At 34.0% G+C, this 18298-nt stretch overlaps 3 protein-coding genes across 6 annotated transcripts; 1 reads left to right on the top strand and 2 right to left on the bottom strand.

Moving 5' to 3' along the window:
* Positions 1–488: 488 nt before the first annotated feature.
* On the bottom strand, positions 489–8709 carry Aduk (unc-51 like kinase 3 homolog Aduk). Its single transcript, XM_078182544.1, is given in 11 exon segments — positions 489–2034; positions 3242–3472; positions 4268–4367; positions 4370–4538; positions 5790–5869; positions 5872–5973; positions 6045–6122; positions 6125–6240; positions 6455–6542; positions 6545–6605; positions 8055–8709. Coding segments are annotated over 11 exon segments (1137 nt in total). The 5' UTR covers positions 8142–8709; the 3' UTR covers positions 489–2009.
* Positions 8710–8919: 210 nt separating this feature from the next.
* Positions 8920–12860, top strand: Ari-1 (E3 ubiquitin-protein ligase ariadne-1). 4 transcript variants are annotated; one of them, XM_078184133.1, is made up of 8 exons: positions 8920–9052; positions 10524–10796; positions 10884–11057; positions 11133–11198; positions 11302–11517; positions 11609–12166; positions 12249–12475; positions 12562–12860. In XM_078184133.1, the coding sequence occupies exons 2-8, from the start codon at positions 10590–10592 to the stop codon at positions 12641–12643; spliced, it is 1530 nt and encodes a 509-aa protein (XP_078040259.1). In that variant the 5' UTR covers positions 8920–9052; positions 10524–10589; the 3' UTR covers positions 12644–12860. The 4 variants fall into 4 exon arrangements, with proteins under 4 accessions (XP_078040259.1, XP_078040260.1, XP_078040258.1 ...); XM_078184134.1 differs by lacking the exon at positions 8920–9052 and adding an exon at positions 9791–10132; XM_078184132.1 differs by lacking the exon at positions 8920–9052 and adding an exon at positions 9791–10281.
* A 2433-nt stretch (positions 12861–15293) lies between these two features.
* Positions 15294–17910, bottom strand: LOC144471760 (uncharacterized). Its single transcript, XM_078184135.1, has 3 exons — positions 17315–17910; positions 16399–16863; positions 15294–16117 (listed from the first exon to the last, which is right to left on the bottom strand). The coding sequence occupies exons 1-3, from the start codon at positions 17636–17638 to the stop codon at positions 15998–16000; spliced, it is 909 nt and encodes a 302-aa protein (XP_078040261.1). The 5' UTR covers positions 17639–17910; the 3' UTR covers positions 15294–15997.
* Between the last annotated feature and the right edge of the window lie 388 nt (positions 17911–18298).

The following is an 18298-nucleotide window of genomic DNA, read 5'->3' as shown; positions in this document are numbered from 1 at the left end:
ATAATATTAATATGCCTATGAAAAACAATCTACTAAATAAAATGGTACAGTTTCATATTTCATTTTACATACTGATAACACAACTGAAAGTAACGATATATTTCAATTGTTATACGTATATAGTGTGGAAAGTTTTTCAGACTTTTACGTGAACATTATACGTGAAACGAATATTTATATATATCTATTTACAAGAATTTTATAATAATATCATGTTTTATGGAATGCTATTGGAACATATTAATTTAATTATTTAGCGCAGAATAAAAACCATTTATATCTTATATACTAATAATCAAAAATATGTTTTTAAATTGGAAACATTTTTTGAATGTGTACGACGCGACATGTTTCGATGTATGAAAAGTGGTAAAAAGACATAAAAAGCCACGACCTATCCAGATTTAAAGAATTAGTCTAAAATACTTTCTAATATAATAAAAATTTATGAAATAGTCGAAGAATCGATTTTGTAAACATTTAGTTGTTTTAATATTTAGAGGCTTGAGCAAAAGTCGAAGATAATGTTATTAAAAGTGTTATAGTAAATCAAGGTTTTGAAATCTTCCTTTATTTTGTAATGTATAACACAAATAAGAAGAATAAACAAATACTAAATATTCGAATACTTGTGTACGTCTTTATTGATAATAAGTATTTTTGGTGAGTTATTGTGTAACTTAAATTATTGAGTAAAGTGAATAATTTATATACATACATCAACGCAATGTAGACTATAAATAGTTCGTGTTAGATTCGTTACCTGTGCTAACCAGGACAGTGTTTTTATTAAGAGGACCCTTCACTTAAAAGACTCAAAAATAGGTTATTTTTGCGAATCCTTTAAAGAGAGAGTTCTAAAACATTGTGAAAAGTTTGTGAGGTCTTTATTAATACATTCTTTATTACAGTAACATGAGTTTAGTTAAAATTTTAAACGGTGGACATGGAATTCAATCACTGAATCATTTGGATTGAAACATTAGAAATGTTACAGAAAAAATTTTAATCGTTAACATATTATTTCTAACCGCAAGGGAAAACTGAAATTAAAAAATACTAATGTAGAAAATAAACTACATTTTATATATACAGGGTGTTCCACGTCAAACAGGTCACCCAATTATCTTATGAAAATAATTCGGTGATTTCTTACAGATGAAACGCCCTGTATACATACCATGTTTATAGACACGATAGTAAAGCTACTTGCGAATCGCATGAAAATAAAATATTCTTAATCAGTTCATTAGATTTTACGTAATCATGCCCAGCGTTTATAAAATCGTTCAGCGCTTTTAATAATTTTTTTGTAATAATCGAAATTTCTGTTTATTTTGCGAGACATATAAACAAGTTTCCCGTGATTGTGTCTATAATGCTCATATATTTAAGAGTGTTATGTATTATATATGTTACATATTATATATTTAAGAGCTATATTTAAGAGTGTTAACTAAAATCCTCCATTAGAAATATAAATTTCTAGTTAAGCTGCCATTTTTACTAAACGTACTTTAACTGAAAATATTTGGAATTAATTTAAAAGTTGACGCCTCTTTAAAATTAAGTTTAACAAATTTTACATAGGCGAAATTCTTTAAATTTAAATTACCAATGTGCGTGGCAAATAAAAACACAAGTTTCAAGTTAATTTTTAAAACTCTGTGATGTGCGTATTTTAAATAAGTTAGTAAAATATTGTGGCATAACCTTGACTGAGCTCATAAAAAGTTTTAAAATTACTGTATTATGCATTGTCCGAACGAATCGAAAGTTAGCTAATAAGGCTCTTCGATGTCCCTTGTTGTCAGCAGATCTTAAATGCTTCTGACTTCTTTCAACCAGCTATCAACCTATGCAAAAATATTACGCAATATACAGCAACATTACATATGCAATTATATATTTATAGGGGTAGCTAGGAAATGATGCGCTCACAGCTTTCTGTCTGATTATTTTGAAGTCTTACTACTTCCATAATATTTGATTAGTTTCGATAAGTCCTGTTAATCATACTTATTGGACAAAATCCTGTGAAATGCAAAACGATATAAATTACACTTGCTTTGCTCCAACAGAGAAATTGTGAAACAGATGCAATATAGAAAACAGAAATCGATGCTCAAAAGTAGACATCGGGATATTTCGAAATAGAAAACATGTTGTTTATAGCAATTTATCTTATTAAAATAACATCGAAACTGCAATTTCTACAGTTGGATCATAAAATTATTAACCTAGATCCTTAAAACTGCATCGTTATTAGAATGGGAACAGACCGCTGCAAGAGACCTAATTCGAGAATAGAAATTTATTTAATTAAATAGTATCTTGCAACTTTTATGGCATTCGGCTACAACTATATCGATGAAATAAAAAATATAACGTAAGCAAAAATATAACAATTCAAAGTTATGTTAGAACATGCAGTCATTTACTTTGTACTTAGTTTTTTCAAAAAACGCAATTACATCTGCAAACGAGTTTTAATTTGAAATCCCCAATGTTTCGTCTCGTTATTGATGTTTTAATTGTCTATCTTCAGTAATTGTCTTAAAAAAATCAACTATTATAAAAATAATTTAACACGTTGAGTGCTACGTCAGTCCCCAAGGACTGACAGTGAACTTTCCGTTCAGGCGGCATCAGTCCCTAGGGACTGACAATCGGCTTTTCGTTTGGACGATATGGACTCTAAAGACTGTGTCATATAATGACATCTTTTTAGTTTATTGGTTTATATATTTTAAGGAGATATTGATTTTTAATATCAATATAAATTTATCAGTATTAATTTAGTTGGTTTTACTCCTTTACAATAAAACTATAAATATGGTAAAATTCTATACCCTATGGAATCATTAAATGTTTTAAATTTAGCTTATTACAAGCTATCAATTAAGAACTAGCTGTACCATTTCGACAGTCCAAACGAAATTGAATACAGTGTAACAAAGTTATCGTTCGTTTATACTTTTCAGTCGAGCGTTCGGCATCAAGTTCTCACGAAACATCGCACGAAGCATCGCTTCTCTGAGCGAAAAGTATAGCAAGATCAGCGTAGCACTCGTGTTAAACAGGATACTTACCCTTGAAAGAAATCTTTAAACATTGTATTAAATTGTAATGTTGAACCATTGTAAAAAAAAAAAACAATTGATAAATCAATATGGGTTAAGGCATTAACAGGAAAAAATTATTATAAACCAACGTCATCTGCTTAAAATGATTTAATCACCTGATTGACCAACAAAACTTTTCTTCCACCCGCTGGCTCCTTCTTAACAGCGGTGCCAGTACCTCCACATAGGAGATCAACTTTTGAAACCCGAGTTTGTAATTTCCTACGGCAAGATACTGCCCGACTATTTCTCCTATTTCCAATGAATCTAGTATTTCGGCTGTACTTTTGCTAAGTGTCCTTAACCACAAGCAACAACGGACAATGTAGTCCGACGTCCAACCCTTTCACTGAAAGCCTAAAGCTACAATTTATATTGTAATTTCGCTGCACAAGCATAAAGTAATATTTCTTCCTACCAAACAATGTATCGGTAGAACGCTGAACAAGCCGGTTCTATCAATTACGACTTGTTTTTCGATGAAAAGTCCCACCACGGAACGACGTTCGTTTTTGCTATCGAGTATGACCGAGCAAAGACTTCGTTCCATTCCAGCGGATTTCGTCTTTTGCAGAATTCTACTTGCATTGAATTCCATCGAAACACTTCGCCGTCCTCGTAATACGGTAACAAATGACGGGAAAAAGGGAACGCGTTTAAAACTTTCTTACTCCTAATTAGAATTATGTAGAACGCCGCGTAACTATCTTATCAGAGTTTTTATTAATTTTGAAACTGTTTAAAACTTCGTCGGAAAATTACTTCCTCCATTAGTTGTGCAGCGTGACGAAGAAGAAGAAATATTGTTTTATGCACTTTCGCCGTTACCAAATATCGAGTTTTAGTAAAAGGATTAGTAAAAGTGTTTGATACAAACATAGTTCGGGATACGCAAACGATGATTCGTCGTCAATCCGCCATCGTATAGATCAACTGGGAGTTTCCTTTATGCTTTCGTTGCCAATCTCGCCAGACTTCCAATGTTCTAACCCTCTTCGTGCAATTCGTTGCGTGTGACATTAAAATCTCTGCCCGTTTTAATTTAGTCTCACCTAATAAAATGCCGTGTATTTTTACGTCGTTTGTTCACCATGCCGATTTGTTTACGACCGCGTAAATTTATTTATACCACAATCGATTACATCTTCTTACATGCTACAATAGGAATGAGGTAAAGAAGCGCATCCAGATAAAGATGACACGCCTCCTCTGAGTTCTTTTCCGTCTCCATTTTTACCGCTGTTGGGTCAATTCTAGCGCCTTTTCGTAATTCTTCTTTGACGGCGCATGCGCCAGATCCAAAAAGTCATGGGCGAAGAAATCATCGAACGTTATCCTCTCGCCAGGATTGCACTTCAACAAGGACAGCAATAAGTCCTTGCACCCGCGTGACATCTGGCACCCTTTTGGTAACTAATCAACAACATCATTATTAACGGACGAACTCGAATTTATGTTGAATCTTATTTTTTCACTTGGAATTAATAAATACAAGGTGGAACGTTTAAATGTTTCTAATATTTGTATATTCAATATAACATATTCATATCGTTAAAGAGAGTATTGAGCTCCTAAAAGTTATAAAAATGCATTTCTCGAGAACAGCCAAAACCTAGAACCCAATGCACGTATTCGTCAACAACTTACTTTATTTAATTACTGTAAAACCGTTAAAATAGTTAAAACGTTAATTATGTCATGTATTTAAAAGTTAAGATGTCCCACCCTGTTTATGTACTATACATACTACATGCATGAATCATATACTTATTAGCTATGTACTTATAAATATACATATATACTTTAAATACGCATATACAACCTCAAGTATATGTTACGTATAAGTTATAATTATAGTTAATTACGCAACTGTCTTTGCGTATATACATTTCTATATTTAGACAGGGTGTTTTCAAGTTGAGCGGTAAATTGCGTCACTACGTTGTATAACCAGAAATTTTTAAAAATGTTACAACGTGTAATTAGCGGATGTCATCGTTCCAGAAACGCGTTATTAATGAGTCGAAAAAACAAAAATACATTCTGTATTCAAATTAAAAAGTATGCAATTCTCGCGCATATAATATACAAGTAATAAATAATTCACCGATGTACTTGTGATAATTAAATTATAACGAATGCTTAATCCGAATTATAAATAAATCGTACTTGTTCGCGTCCCCTAATTAATCTTGCAATTTGGAAGTATTTAATTTTGACGCGAAACATTTGTAAAGGCGAAATGAAAATGTTATAAAAAAAGATACGATTTCAAGTGTACAACGAATTGGCATTTTTTCATGATGACCAACATAGCTCCTAGGGAGAATTCATAGTTGTTGGGCAGAGAATTTCTCTTCCTGCAGTTCCGCATTCGAGGAAAAGTTAATAGAGCTGCGCATCAAATCTTCATAATTTACGGAACCAGTTTTCTCAAAAAGAACAGGAACGACAAACATCCAAATACGCAATGAAAGTTCAATGAAACATAGCCAGCCTGAGGCGAATGTACGGTACGGAGCATACGTGGCCGGTATCACAATGAACGTAGTAAGTAGTAACGTAGGAACACCCTGTACGTATAACTTGTATGCGTGTAGTGGTATACCGAGGAATATGTATTTTGTTTTTGGTCTCACGAAGGAGATTCGATATCGTAATCACCTCTAGTCGAGCGCTGATCACCGTGTAGGGTGCATTGTCGAAAAGGCACTCACACATGATCACGCCAATGGTCCATAGTTGACGCGAGCGACGTACTTTTGTTTCGATAACATTTCAGATGTCATATAGATGGCAGTGCTCGGAATTTCCTCGAATTTGTAGAAGTATTGAGTGTAACTGAAGTCTGAAATAAAAAGAGTCCAATGGCGATGGGACTTGACGGGGCTGAAAGATCGTTTGGATGCGCGAACGAACCTCCGACTTTTAACACCAAATGCGGTCGTCTCATTAATAGGTTCTGCGGCTTCAGGTCCATGTAGGAAACGTTCTGAATGCCAGCCCGAGCTGTTGCAGAAACCTCCGACAAATTCGTTCGGGTAGCTTGTGCTTCTTCTTTAGAAAACTCGGTAAGTTGCCGGCGTCGCAGTACTCCATTACGATGTATACATGCCTAAGTTACGCTAGGTGATAGTGTTGTCTTTACGTACAATTCAGAACAGGTGAACGATCAACTGTGCTAGGCCTGATTTCGTTTTGACTCGAAGGTGTTAAATGATACAAAGACGAGGAAATCAAAAAATGACTGCGCATGATACGTTTTAGCGGCTCCGGGAAAATGCTTGTTTTAGGTCTATCGGTTAGTGGTTTTTGGGGCTCTTACTAACCTGTTGTCCCAGAAAAAGTCCCCCATCTCGACGATGTGCTCGTACTTGAGCATTTTCAGAAAATTGATCTCCGTGACGAGATCATCGAAGCCGACTTGGACAGGAACAACCTGTCTACACGTTTGATTGCGACTACATCTCGGCATCCATCCTACAAACGACCAACAATAGAGTTACGTTATATCGCCTTGAGATAACTTACTTCTTTCAAGCTTCAATGCAACCATCTTTACTGGCTACCTCTCAAATCAACGCAGCCACTCGACTGATAGAGACCACTCTGATTGGAATACATTAAAGCGAGTCGCATCGTAATCCGGGACACGCGGGACAAACACTGATATTTTCTGCTCTGCGTTATGACAGAAAATAAAAAGTAGCGCAAAGGTTAGTGTATTCGTATAAACTTTGTCCAGTATCATTACGTCCAGGTAGCGATGGACGCGAGACACCTCTGGTCGTTGTGTACGCTACGGGCTATTTCCGAAGTTTTTGAATATTAGGTTTTAAACGCAAGCGAATCTGGTTACTGATCGTGAGCTCGATAAGTATAGCAAGAAATTTATCTGTAGAATGTTATCAGCTTGTCATGTACGACTTTGGAATACTAGCGTCCGTTGTGTTTTGATAAAAAAATAATATTACTGCAAGTATAATCAGTTTAAAGTCCGTGATATAAATTTATGTAAAATAAAGCGCATTTTAAGTGGAATTAATTTCAGTGGCAATGAACGTGATTTTCAAATGGTTTTGTGTGAATGAAATAATCAACAGTTGCAGTAGTTGAATGTAACATTAACAATTTTATAAATAAAGTGTGTAAATGATCAAAATGTGTAATTGATAAACTTGTGATTCATTGAATAATGTTTTAATCACAACAATTCTTACCTGCTTCATGAAATTTGATTTGTTTAAAGATACTACTAAAGATCGAACATTTTAATTTCTACAATAAAAAGAGTCGAGTATTCATATTCTTGAAAATTACATTTCCGGTTCTTGATTACGAGAATTTAATTATACCGCGGATAATCGTAGTCAAAGTACTGATAATGATATCTCGTTAATTTCAAATCTACATTTAATTATCCTGGTAGACGAATAATTGGAAACTATCAAAATTATATCGACATCAATGTGAGTAGTATTATTAACTAATTAAATTGTGCAGTAATATTTTTAATTATTTAGATCGTGAACGATATATGTTTGACACCGAGTAACCCGTACTGCATTACAGTGTCTTGCTCGTAATAAAGACATGTCAAATATAAGTCACTATTTGATACTCCAATACTTTTATTTTATAATTAACACGAAAACTTTGTACAATTTTCTATTTTTGCTATCATACTAACAAGCTTTAATACTTAACATTAAGCTCGATTATCTTAAATGGAAGAGGTCAGTAATTTTTTTTAACCTTCTGCGATTTAAATACACATACATTTATTTAATGTTAAATTAGAAAGAGTTAAAGTCTACTTCATACTTACGAATGAAAAAAATACGAAAAATGAACTTGTGATTCCCGATCCGTTTCGTCACTACTATCATATGTTTCGATTGCTTCGTTTGAACATCAAAATGTACATACCTTTTTGATAGCTTTGTAGACGGTCCCGTGACACCCTGCACCGAGTATCTGTAGTAAAGAATAATCACTCACACTGGATAAATTCATCTCGCCCGAGAACTAAGTGATTTACAGCGATACCTATTCCGAATACTACGTTCCGATAGGATTAAGTTCACTTTACTGAACGTTGTGAAGTGAGCTTCATTTCTCCGTTCATCTTCCTACACCCATCGGCGTAGCGACGTTAAAACCCCTATATAAACAGATGGCTCCGAATCATAAATAACCCTGATGTATTTATGTACGTACATTACCATAGCATAAAACATAAATTGTATTCTTCTGCGGGTTTACACTGCTTTCAAATTTGATTATATAATGCAAATTCATTGCTGGCAATTAGTGTTGCCTATTGAAATAAGCATGACTTCACCAAACACATTTCATTTTGTGATAATAAAATTTCCTTGTTATTTTTAACGTTGCACGTGACACTTGCAAACTTCTCACTCAATCCTCAGAGTAGTTTATGTCAAATATTTTTATGAACTCCGATATGAGCATTAGAAACAATACAATAGACGGTATTTAAATAATTATGTCAAAATTGTGCCCTCCATGTAGACGCCTATGTGCGTCAGCTGTGCGCTGCGACGAAGCAAACTTCAAGTAGTTGACTCGAGTTAGTGAAACGCCACTTGGTGACGAGACGTTTCGTTGTCCTGTCACTATTACCCGATTCTCAATTTCTTGACTAATCTTACGCGAAATTTTGTGTTTGTTCCTGTTCGCTCATTAGTTAGCCTTGGCTTCGACCAGTGAAAAAACGTAACACTTTCCAAGTTAATCGAAGAGAAGTTATGGTAGTGGACGTGACTGTAGTGTTCGAGCTATAAGCTCGTCCATTCTTTCTCATGGCAAACAGTGCATTTTAGATTAATTTATGGTTTTATCTGATTAGCCTGCTAATTTGATAACTTGATTGGGTGCAATGGCTGAAAACAATATCGTACATGGTAATACATCTTGTCAATTTTTTAAGTTTTTTGACGTCAATCAAATGTCAAGATATCGCATTAAGTGTATTTAGTGTTTTTCATGTTTGTTGATAAAAATCGGTTAATTTTCGTCGAAAAGGCATATTCTAAAAAAATCAATTGAACTAAATTTACTTAAGTTATTTTTCGCTTCTTAATTTTCGAAATATTTTCTAGGTTTGACGATTACAAGTATGTTTTCACGAAACTGTTTCCTTGAAAAAAATTTAAAACTCTGCTTGTTGTCAAGTAATATAAATTTTCGGTTTTATTTTTCGTGAATTATTTGTACAAATGTAGGTGTACATTTAATTATAACCGTACACGTATCTATACCCATATGTACATACATTCCTTCAATACATGTGTGTATATTATATATATATACACACACACTTGAATATACTAATCTATATACATTTGCTCTGTTTAGCTATACATATACATATGTATACCTATAAGCTTTCTACAATGTGAAATGGATATAAAGAATTTATTGTATTAGTATTTCATTGGTTCGATTGGAAATATTGTTTATCATGTGAGTCTGTTTTTAAGATAGGTCTAACCAAAATCAAGGAATATCAGTTCCATAAACACGAGACGCCATTATGTACGATGAAATTCCCCCGCTATAACTTTGGCTTACCTTCCATACTATAAGCTCGTGATGTCCTATTTATGTGGACTCCTAGTAAATGGTTATTATTCTCATTTACATTTTACCTTTGCGTTCCCTGTTTGTTATTTTAAAAAGAAAAACAGTGTCTTTGAAGATTCTTTCGTTTGAAATTTATAGTAATTTTGAGCTTATAGCGAAGAAATATTATACACAGATTGTCTAGGTTCACGGTAGCCCATTCATCGTTCCTCCCGTGACTATAGCATTAGATATATCAGCTACCGGAGTTCAACTCTGATGTTTTGGCAGCTGATTTTATTCTTGCTTACGAGCATTGTAAGATTATTGGAAAAAATTTTTCATCGTCCATGTTAGTAGAAGGTTCACAAAGTGTAGTGACGGTAGATTTCACGCGATATTGTTGGCAGAAACTAAAGGTAAACTGACGATAAAGTTTCTGGCTTTATTCGGGAAGTACCTAACGATGACGTCATGTGCTGAAACATAAGCTGTTTTCACCTTGTTCCGCCACAACAATATTTCGCGTGTACAGGTGTGATACATTTTCTTGTGATACATTAATTTGGTGCGTGCTTATTCCTAAAGCAATAAAACAATACTCGCGTTCGCGGTGAAGTCTGTATTAGTTTCGATTGTTACATGATAGTCTGTAAATCTGAATGTAAATTTGTACTGTTTTCATTTTACCATGCATACACTTGTTTATAATCTTACTGTGTTGTGGAACGGATGGAGTACAGTGCATAGATGATGAAGTATGGTGTAAAAATTGTTAAAATTATATGATTTGCATGATTTTATGTGCAGGTGGAAATTATATAAAATAAAAAAGTATTTGTTGGAATCTTGATCACTTAATAACTTGATAACAAAATGGATTCTGAAGAGGAGATGTACGATGATGTGGACTCTGGTAATGAGTCCAGTGGCGATGATGTAGATTTTGCTATGGAAATTGAAGCAGAGAATCCAAGAGAACGAACCACAGATGTTGATGATTATCCTTTTGATGTCTTATCAACGGAAGAGATAGTACAACATATGATCGATTGTATAAAAGAAGTCAACACAGTTGTAGAAGTATATTATAAAATAAATCATCATTCCTTGTAGTAATATCAATAGTGAAGTAAATATAATTGGATTACTATATAATTTTGATTGTAGATACCAGCAACAACAACACGTATTTTGTTAAATCATTTCAAATGGGACAAAGAGAAATTAATGGAACGTTTTTATGATGGTGATCAAGAAAAATTGTTTACAGAAGCACGCGTTATTAATCCATTTAGAAAGGGTTCATTAATAAATAGAAGTCAATCTTCGCAGAGTGCTCTGGTAAGTTTTAGTATTCTTCTCTTTTACACACATTGAAAATAAATATGACGTTACATATATATGACTTTTTTTTAGTCAACAAAAATGATGACAAATGGTACAGAAGAATGTGGTATTTGTTTCATGGTTCAACCATCTGCAGTATGTACAATTATGTATAAAATTATTGAATAATAACATAATGATCATTTTATTGATAAGCATAAAATATATTCAAAATATGTCCTTCTTAAATTTTTATTAGATGATGACTGGACTTGAATGTGGTCATCGCTTTTGTACTGGTTGTTGGGGAGAATATCTTACAACCAAGATTATGGAGGAAGGAGTTGGTCAAACAATTGCATGTGCAGCTCATGCTTGTGACATTTTAGTTGATGATGCTAGTGTCATGCGTCTTGTCAAAGATTCTAAAGTCAAGCTGAAATATCAACATTTAATAACTAATAGTTTTGTTGAAGTAACTATCATTTTATTGCATTTTTTTGTATTGTTCTAATTTCTGGAAAATAATACTCACAACATACGTTAATTGATGTTTGGTTTTTTAGTGTAATAGGCTACTAAGGTGGTGTCCATCTCCAGACTGTAATAATGCTATAAAAGTGCAGTACATTGAAGCTAGACCAGTAACTTGTAAATGTGGACATACATTCTGTTTCCATTGCGGTGAAAATTGGCATGACCCGGTAAAATGTCATTTACTACGTAAATGGATAAAAAAATGCGATGACGACTCGGAAACATCAAACTGGATTGCCGCAAATACGAAAGAATGCCCTAAATGTAATGTCACGATTGAGAAGGACGGTGGTTGTAATCATATGGTGTGCAAAAATCAGAATTGTAAGACTGATTTTTGTTGGGTATGTCTTGGACCTTGGGAACCACATGGTTCTAGTTGGTACAATTGTAATCGTTATGATGAAGAGGAGGCCAAAGCTGCTAGAGATGCTCAAGAGAAGAAAAGATCTGCATTGCAAAGATACTTATTTTATTGTAATAGATATATGAATCACATGCAGTCATTGAAATTTGAAAGTAAACTTTATGCAAGTGTAAAAGAAAAAATGGAAGAAATGCAACAACACAATATGTCCTGGATTGAGGTAGAAATAATATAATTAAGTGAAAGAAACTCATGCCATGCACGCTTATCATTAACATTAAATTTTATGTTAAAATTTTTAGGTACAATTTTTGAAAAAAGCCGTAGATATTTTGTGTTCCTGTAGACAGACTCTTATGTATACTTATGTTTTTGCTTACTATTTGAAAAAAAATAACCAATCTGTGATTTTTGAAGACAACCAAAAAGATCTAGAGGGAACGACAGAACGTCTCTCAGAATATCTTGAAAGAGATATTACAAGTGAAAACCTTGCTGATATTAAGCAAAAAGTTCAAGATAAATATAGGTAAGTGAATCAAGAAATAATAATTTAAATAATTTCTATGTCATGATGAAAGCAGAAAAATATATTACTATTATTAACTTTTTAAGATACTGCGATAGTCGGAGGAAAGTGCTTTTAGAACATGTACACGAAGGGTATGAAAAGGATTGGTGGGATTATGTGGAATAGAGGACTGTACCAATTTTGTGTTTCGGGGATGTACAACAAGTTTTTTATCTTGTTACTGTTGCCCCAGCTGTGATAAATCAAGAAAGCTGATAAAGAGACAAAAAATAGAACATGTCACCAAGTGATTCACGTGTTACATATACTTTAAACACAATATCTATGGCAACACATATATCGTTATGAATTATGAATTTATTAAAATTGAATCCTACTATTATCAGGCTGCATGTAAAATTCTTTTATATTGATTACGGGTTCTAATTTGCGCTAGAGGTGTGCTATTTGTTGTCGTAATGTCTTTATCCTTCATAAATATGGGTTGCAATTATATGTCTTGAATTTCGAATCGATTTTATACATGTCGATTTTTAAAACATTGATAGATGAAACAAATCGAAACAGTGCGTTGCAGTACTGAAAGAAAGTTTCAATGAAATTCGCTTAATATATTTTATTGCTATAGTATAACAAGCGTACCCTTTAAGATTACTATAAAATTCTCTAGAAAGATAATTAAGTAAATATGGAAGAACAGAGAACTTCTCGAGAATTTGTTAAGCAGTACATGAAAATGTTAATTATAAGACTAGAATACCTTTATCTGTATCGTATTCTCAGATCTGTGCATTCGATTTATGAAGGGGTAATTGAACATGACAGAATATTGGTGCAAATAAGATTCACGAGGTAATTTATCATTTTCATTCTATTTTGGACTTCGTCCAGGCTAATAATTGCCAATTTTTGTGTAAGCTGAATTAAAGTGACCATATCGTCAATATCGTATGTAACTTTGATATTAAATGAAAGTCTTCTTTTGTTTTCATTCTATTTTATTATGTTTGGACAAATTATTGAAATTACCGAAGGGTCCAATGTTTTTCTTTTTTTTTTAATTTTCTAATCTAAATTACCTTAGTTTCGTAAAAAGATTAATATTCAATGATATGCATTATCTATTTTGTAATCTTCAATTATTTGAAATGTGAAAAACTTGCCGAATTAATGTTTTTGTTCAAATTTGTTTGATTAAGTATTCTATTATACTGACGATATGTTTTATATAATATTATCCAATTACTTTACCGTTTATGACCATGACAAAATGATCACTTATTGTTGTGTAAGTGGGGAACGAAATAACAGTTCCGTTTGTACAGTTATATAGTTATATATTCACACATAAATGCATAATACATACTTATATATAGTTGTAATATCAATATTAGCGAAATTAAAGTAGAAACATTTGAAGGTTTATTAAAGAAAAAAATGAAGAAATTGTTGATTCTTACTATTATCCACGTTAGGAAGTAATAAAAAAAAATAAAATGCAGTTGTTTTCTGTACAGTCACAAAATTTGAGTAGAATTACGAAAACTGTTAGATATATTCAAAGGAAATTATTCTCTAGTTTATTGTATATTCGTGTAATACGTGAAATTATATATAGCTATCAAGGAATCACGGTTTTTTTTATATTCGAACATAGATATTTAAAGAAACGATTTTTATGTAATTTGTGTAACGATTACTTGTTTTTAAAAATCATCATACATTTATTAAGACTTATACGATGATTTTCAGTAGTTGACCTTAGACTTTTTAAATTTTTAAACATATCCGAAACATGAACTGAAATAGTGCTAAAAATTTGTCAACGAAATATCAAGAGTTTGATATTCAACGGTGACAATATTCACTAGAGAAAAAGTGTTCTCCAGTAATACGATTATGGTACCTCATTGACAATGTGTATTCAAAAGCTACATAAAGTATTTTAACAGTAAAATATAATTAGTTTAAATCATCCGTTCAATTCTGCAATCAAGTGATTAATGCTGCACACTAGTACTTGAAATAATATTATCTTATTTGTTCAGAAAATGAAACAGTCATATAATGCTACACCCACTAATATTCATGTACATTAGAAACGTTTTGGTTTTAGAATACGTGCATTCTGGTATCAATCAATAAATCAATATATTTTGAGTAGTACGTAGACTGTATTTATGTTTGAATAAGTATACTACTTCAAATAAAACTATACCAATAACTGAAAAATATATTTTTAATAATTCTAGCGCTGAAAATATTAGATCTCTTTTGCGAAAATGACTTCTTAATATTAATTTGTTTAGGAATAAGATCTTGTATCCCAAACTACTTTGTTTTTTTGCAAGACATTATTATTAAGATTAGTAATATTGACAGTGATCATTGTTTTATATTTACTTATTATTTTCGGATAGATATTAGAGTCCGATATTTTTCATTGAATATTTTACTTCGTCGATACTACTTGACATAATTATTATTAAATGTGATCATTAAGCGTAAATGAATGTATTGATCATCTTTAATGAAATTGACTGAACATTTTTCATAAAAATTAGTAACTTGAGTTTAATTTACTTACTCTACTCTATAGTTATAAAAACGCCACTTATAAAAATGAAAAAAACATTTAAATATTTTATTAATATAAAATGTTTAAATGTTCAAATAAATTGCAACATATATAGATCTTTTTTGTGTTTAATTTTGCAGATGACATGTTTTATTACAGGGTTAACAAAAACTGATACAAATAGAAAAACTGATATTTTGGAGAAGTGTTTATTATTTTCAAATACTTATATAAAAATTTTGTAATATTATTAGAAGCTACCACATATAATGTTCACTGGTGTTTATGATAATTATCATATATTTAACGAGCAACTATTACATCAATCACTTTTTATAAATTCTACACATCCATTTTGATGGTCTTTGATTGACAAGAGGAATTTATTATTTAATATATTTTCTACCTAAAATAAATTATAAATAAATACATTTAGATTGCTTCTACCTAAATTCAATAAAATTTTGAGAATCTTGTTTGGTATAAATATCTGAAAGATCAATTTTGAGTATCATATGAAATTATTTTGATATAAAATGCCTAGATTAACATTAAATAAGATTTCTGTATACTAATTTAACTACTCCGTCGAGCTGCAATTAGTACAAAATATGAATATAATAGGGAACTTGTATAGTTATCCTTCTCTTATGCTACATATTTGTTGTAGTTACATAAAAAGTAGGATGTTTCTAAACGATGTGACATTGATATGAAGATTGTGTGTGCTACAAGAAGAAGATGATAAGTTCATATCCTGCATCCGTTACAAAGACATAATACATTCAGCTTTCCAATCACACAATTCCATGTTCATTACCAATGCAAGAGCGTTTTACAAACTCTTGGAAATTGTTTCTCAGCGCATTTTGGTAGAATATAAGTACGCTAAACGGTCTTGTGGAAAACATACCCTGTAAGGCTTGATTTGTAAGGGTATATCAGGAAGTTACAGTTAAAATAGTTGCAACCAAGCCAAGAGTTGCACCAGTCATCAGAAGACTCCTCCATATAGCTCCACTAATCTCTTCTGCTACAGGATATTCTATACACAGCTGATCCTAAGGAATAATATAAATATTAGATAAAAAAGAATTATAATAAAATATAGACAAGAGATGATTAATCGTATAATATATCTATACGGATTATACTGGTATCAAAGGTAACAATGGAATGGTAAAACTTAAGAACAATACATCAATCATAACTAAGTTTACATGAATAACAATATAATCCACTAATAAAATGTAATAATATATAAATAAACATATAATTAGCAATTCTATACACAACAGGAGTATAGAATGTAAGATTAATTAGTGTCATAGACAATACATACCCATCCTCCATATCCTTTAATAAAATGTGCAACTTTCTCGCTAATAAATCTGGAGACAAACAGCGGTAATTTTTTCTTTAAGTTGTGCATTCGCCTGTCCCGAGCCCACAGTGCAAGTCTTCCCATAAACGCGTACAAGCAGACAATTCTCGGCCATGTAACGCCGCCGTGCAAAAACAGCTCATCTGCGACTCCCATGAATGCCTCGTACGCCGTGTCCGGCATAACATTCAAACGGTTCACCATGCTTGCGAATAAGATACTATGTTTGTTTAGCATTTGATATACATTATGTCTCATACTACGTGAGACGGGGTCTCGTGATATTAGATAAATATCTTCCTTGAGCAGATATCGTATCACGTCGTTGGCCAAACATTCCGCTGTCAGCTCGATGGAGTTCTCGCAGAGGCTGTATCGCTGAGAGGATGAAACTAATTGTGGGAAAAGATGTTGCAGTCGGATCTAAAAAAAAAAACAGAAAAAATATAGGTCAACCCTTACAACACTGCTGGAAATAAAAATCCATTGAAATAAATGCAAAAGAGAAAGCGTGGTAGTAATTGAACGATTAACGGTGCTTCGTTCTCATTACTTCAAACATCGAATAGCTTGACACACGATAATGGTTCCCAGGCATGGTCGCGATCGCTGTTCAATCGGAACCGCGTTACCGGCATTCAAGATGAAACCCGAATGAATGTATAATTTTGAAATTAGTTGTCTATCGATCTTCTCATCGGAAAGGCGGCTAAAGCTTTCACGTGAGCGCGACGAAGAGAGAGTGAGGGGCGATGAAACGCGCGCAAAGGAGATACCAAGCGGTAAGGTTGAAGCAAGAGGAGAACAGAGGACCCATTGACAGCCAGAGTCAGCAGAGATTAAAGCACGTAATACCGGCGATCCCGGTTATTACCTGGCAAACTTCGATGAAAGACATAGCGGTATTGGCGGTGCCGATAGCATATCGGCACAAGCCGCCGTTGTCGTCGGCAATTACGGTGGTTCCAACGGCTTCGGCGGTGTTGTTACAATCGTTGTTGGCAATCACAGTTTCACCGCTTCCGTCGTCGTGCTCGTTGCAGGCTCGCTCGCTTGGCGAATTCCTGTTACCGGGGGGATCGCATTCCAGGATGCCGCCCACTCTGGAATGCGGTTCCCCCCGCGCTGACGCACCCTGCCCCTCTCCGTCCGCACCGAGGATCTCATTGTTCGGTGGTGCACCGTCGTCGCCGGCCATCCTCGTGTACCGCCGCCCGCACTGGTCTCTTCCAGCCACTGGCTGTCCACCCGGACACCGACTGCACTGCCGGCTAGATCAGTCCTCCCTAGTCAGTCCAATCGAGTTTACTTAAAACATAGCAACCGTGGTCTTCGAGTCTCCCTGGTCTGGTGAATCGCACGCCCGAAGCGCCGGGTTAACGAGCGCTGCACTTGAAAAACTTTGGCTCGCCTGCCTGCCTGCCGGACGACGTAACGCTCTCTACTTTCCCGCGGCCATTTCCGAAGCCGAACCTCTACCCGCACCCCACCTCGCTGCCCGGCCGTATCCCTACCATCTCTTTGACGTTTCCCACCGTTCCACTACCATCCCGTTCCCTTCCATCGGTACATTACTCTCCATAGACCAACACACGCTACCGAAGACGATCACACAGGGACACAGCTTCTATGGATCATTCACGTTTCCTCCCCTCCATCGTGCACCGGCGTATCGTGGCACGCGGTCTACACCACTGCACAGTGTACGCTGCAACACCATACGGACTCGCCGGCTACACCTACAGCTTCTCTTACCTGGGTGAACTATCTCCTTTAGTTTTTCTCTTTCTTCAACGTCTCGGTTCTCTTTCCTCCTTTCTCTCTCGCTTCACTCTCTGAGGCGCCGTCGATAACCTTC

This window comes from Augochlora pura, chromosome 6, assembly GCF_028453695.1.
Source record: "Augochlora pura isolate Apur16 chromosome 6, APUR_v2.2.1, whole genome shotgun sequence".
Taxonomy (NCBI): Eukaryota; Metazoa; Arthropoda; class Insecta; order Hymenoptera; family Halictidae; genus Augochlora; species Augochlora pura.
This window is presented reverse-complemented; position numbering and strand designations above follow the sequence as displayed.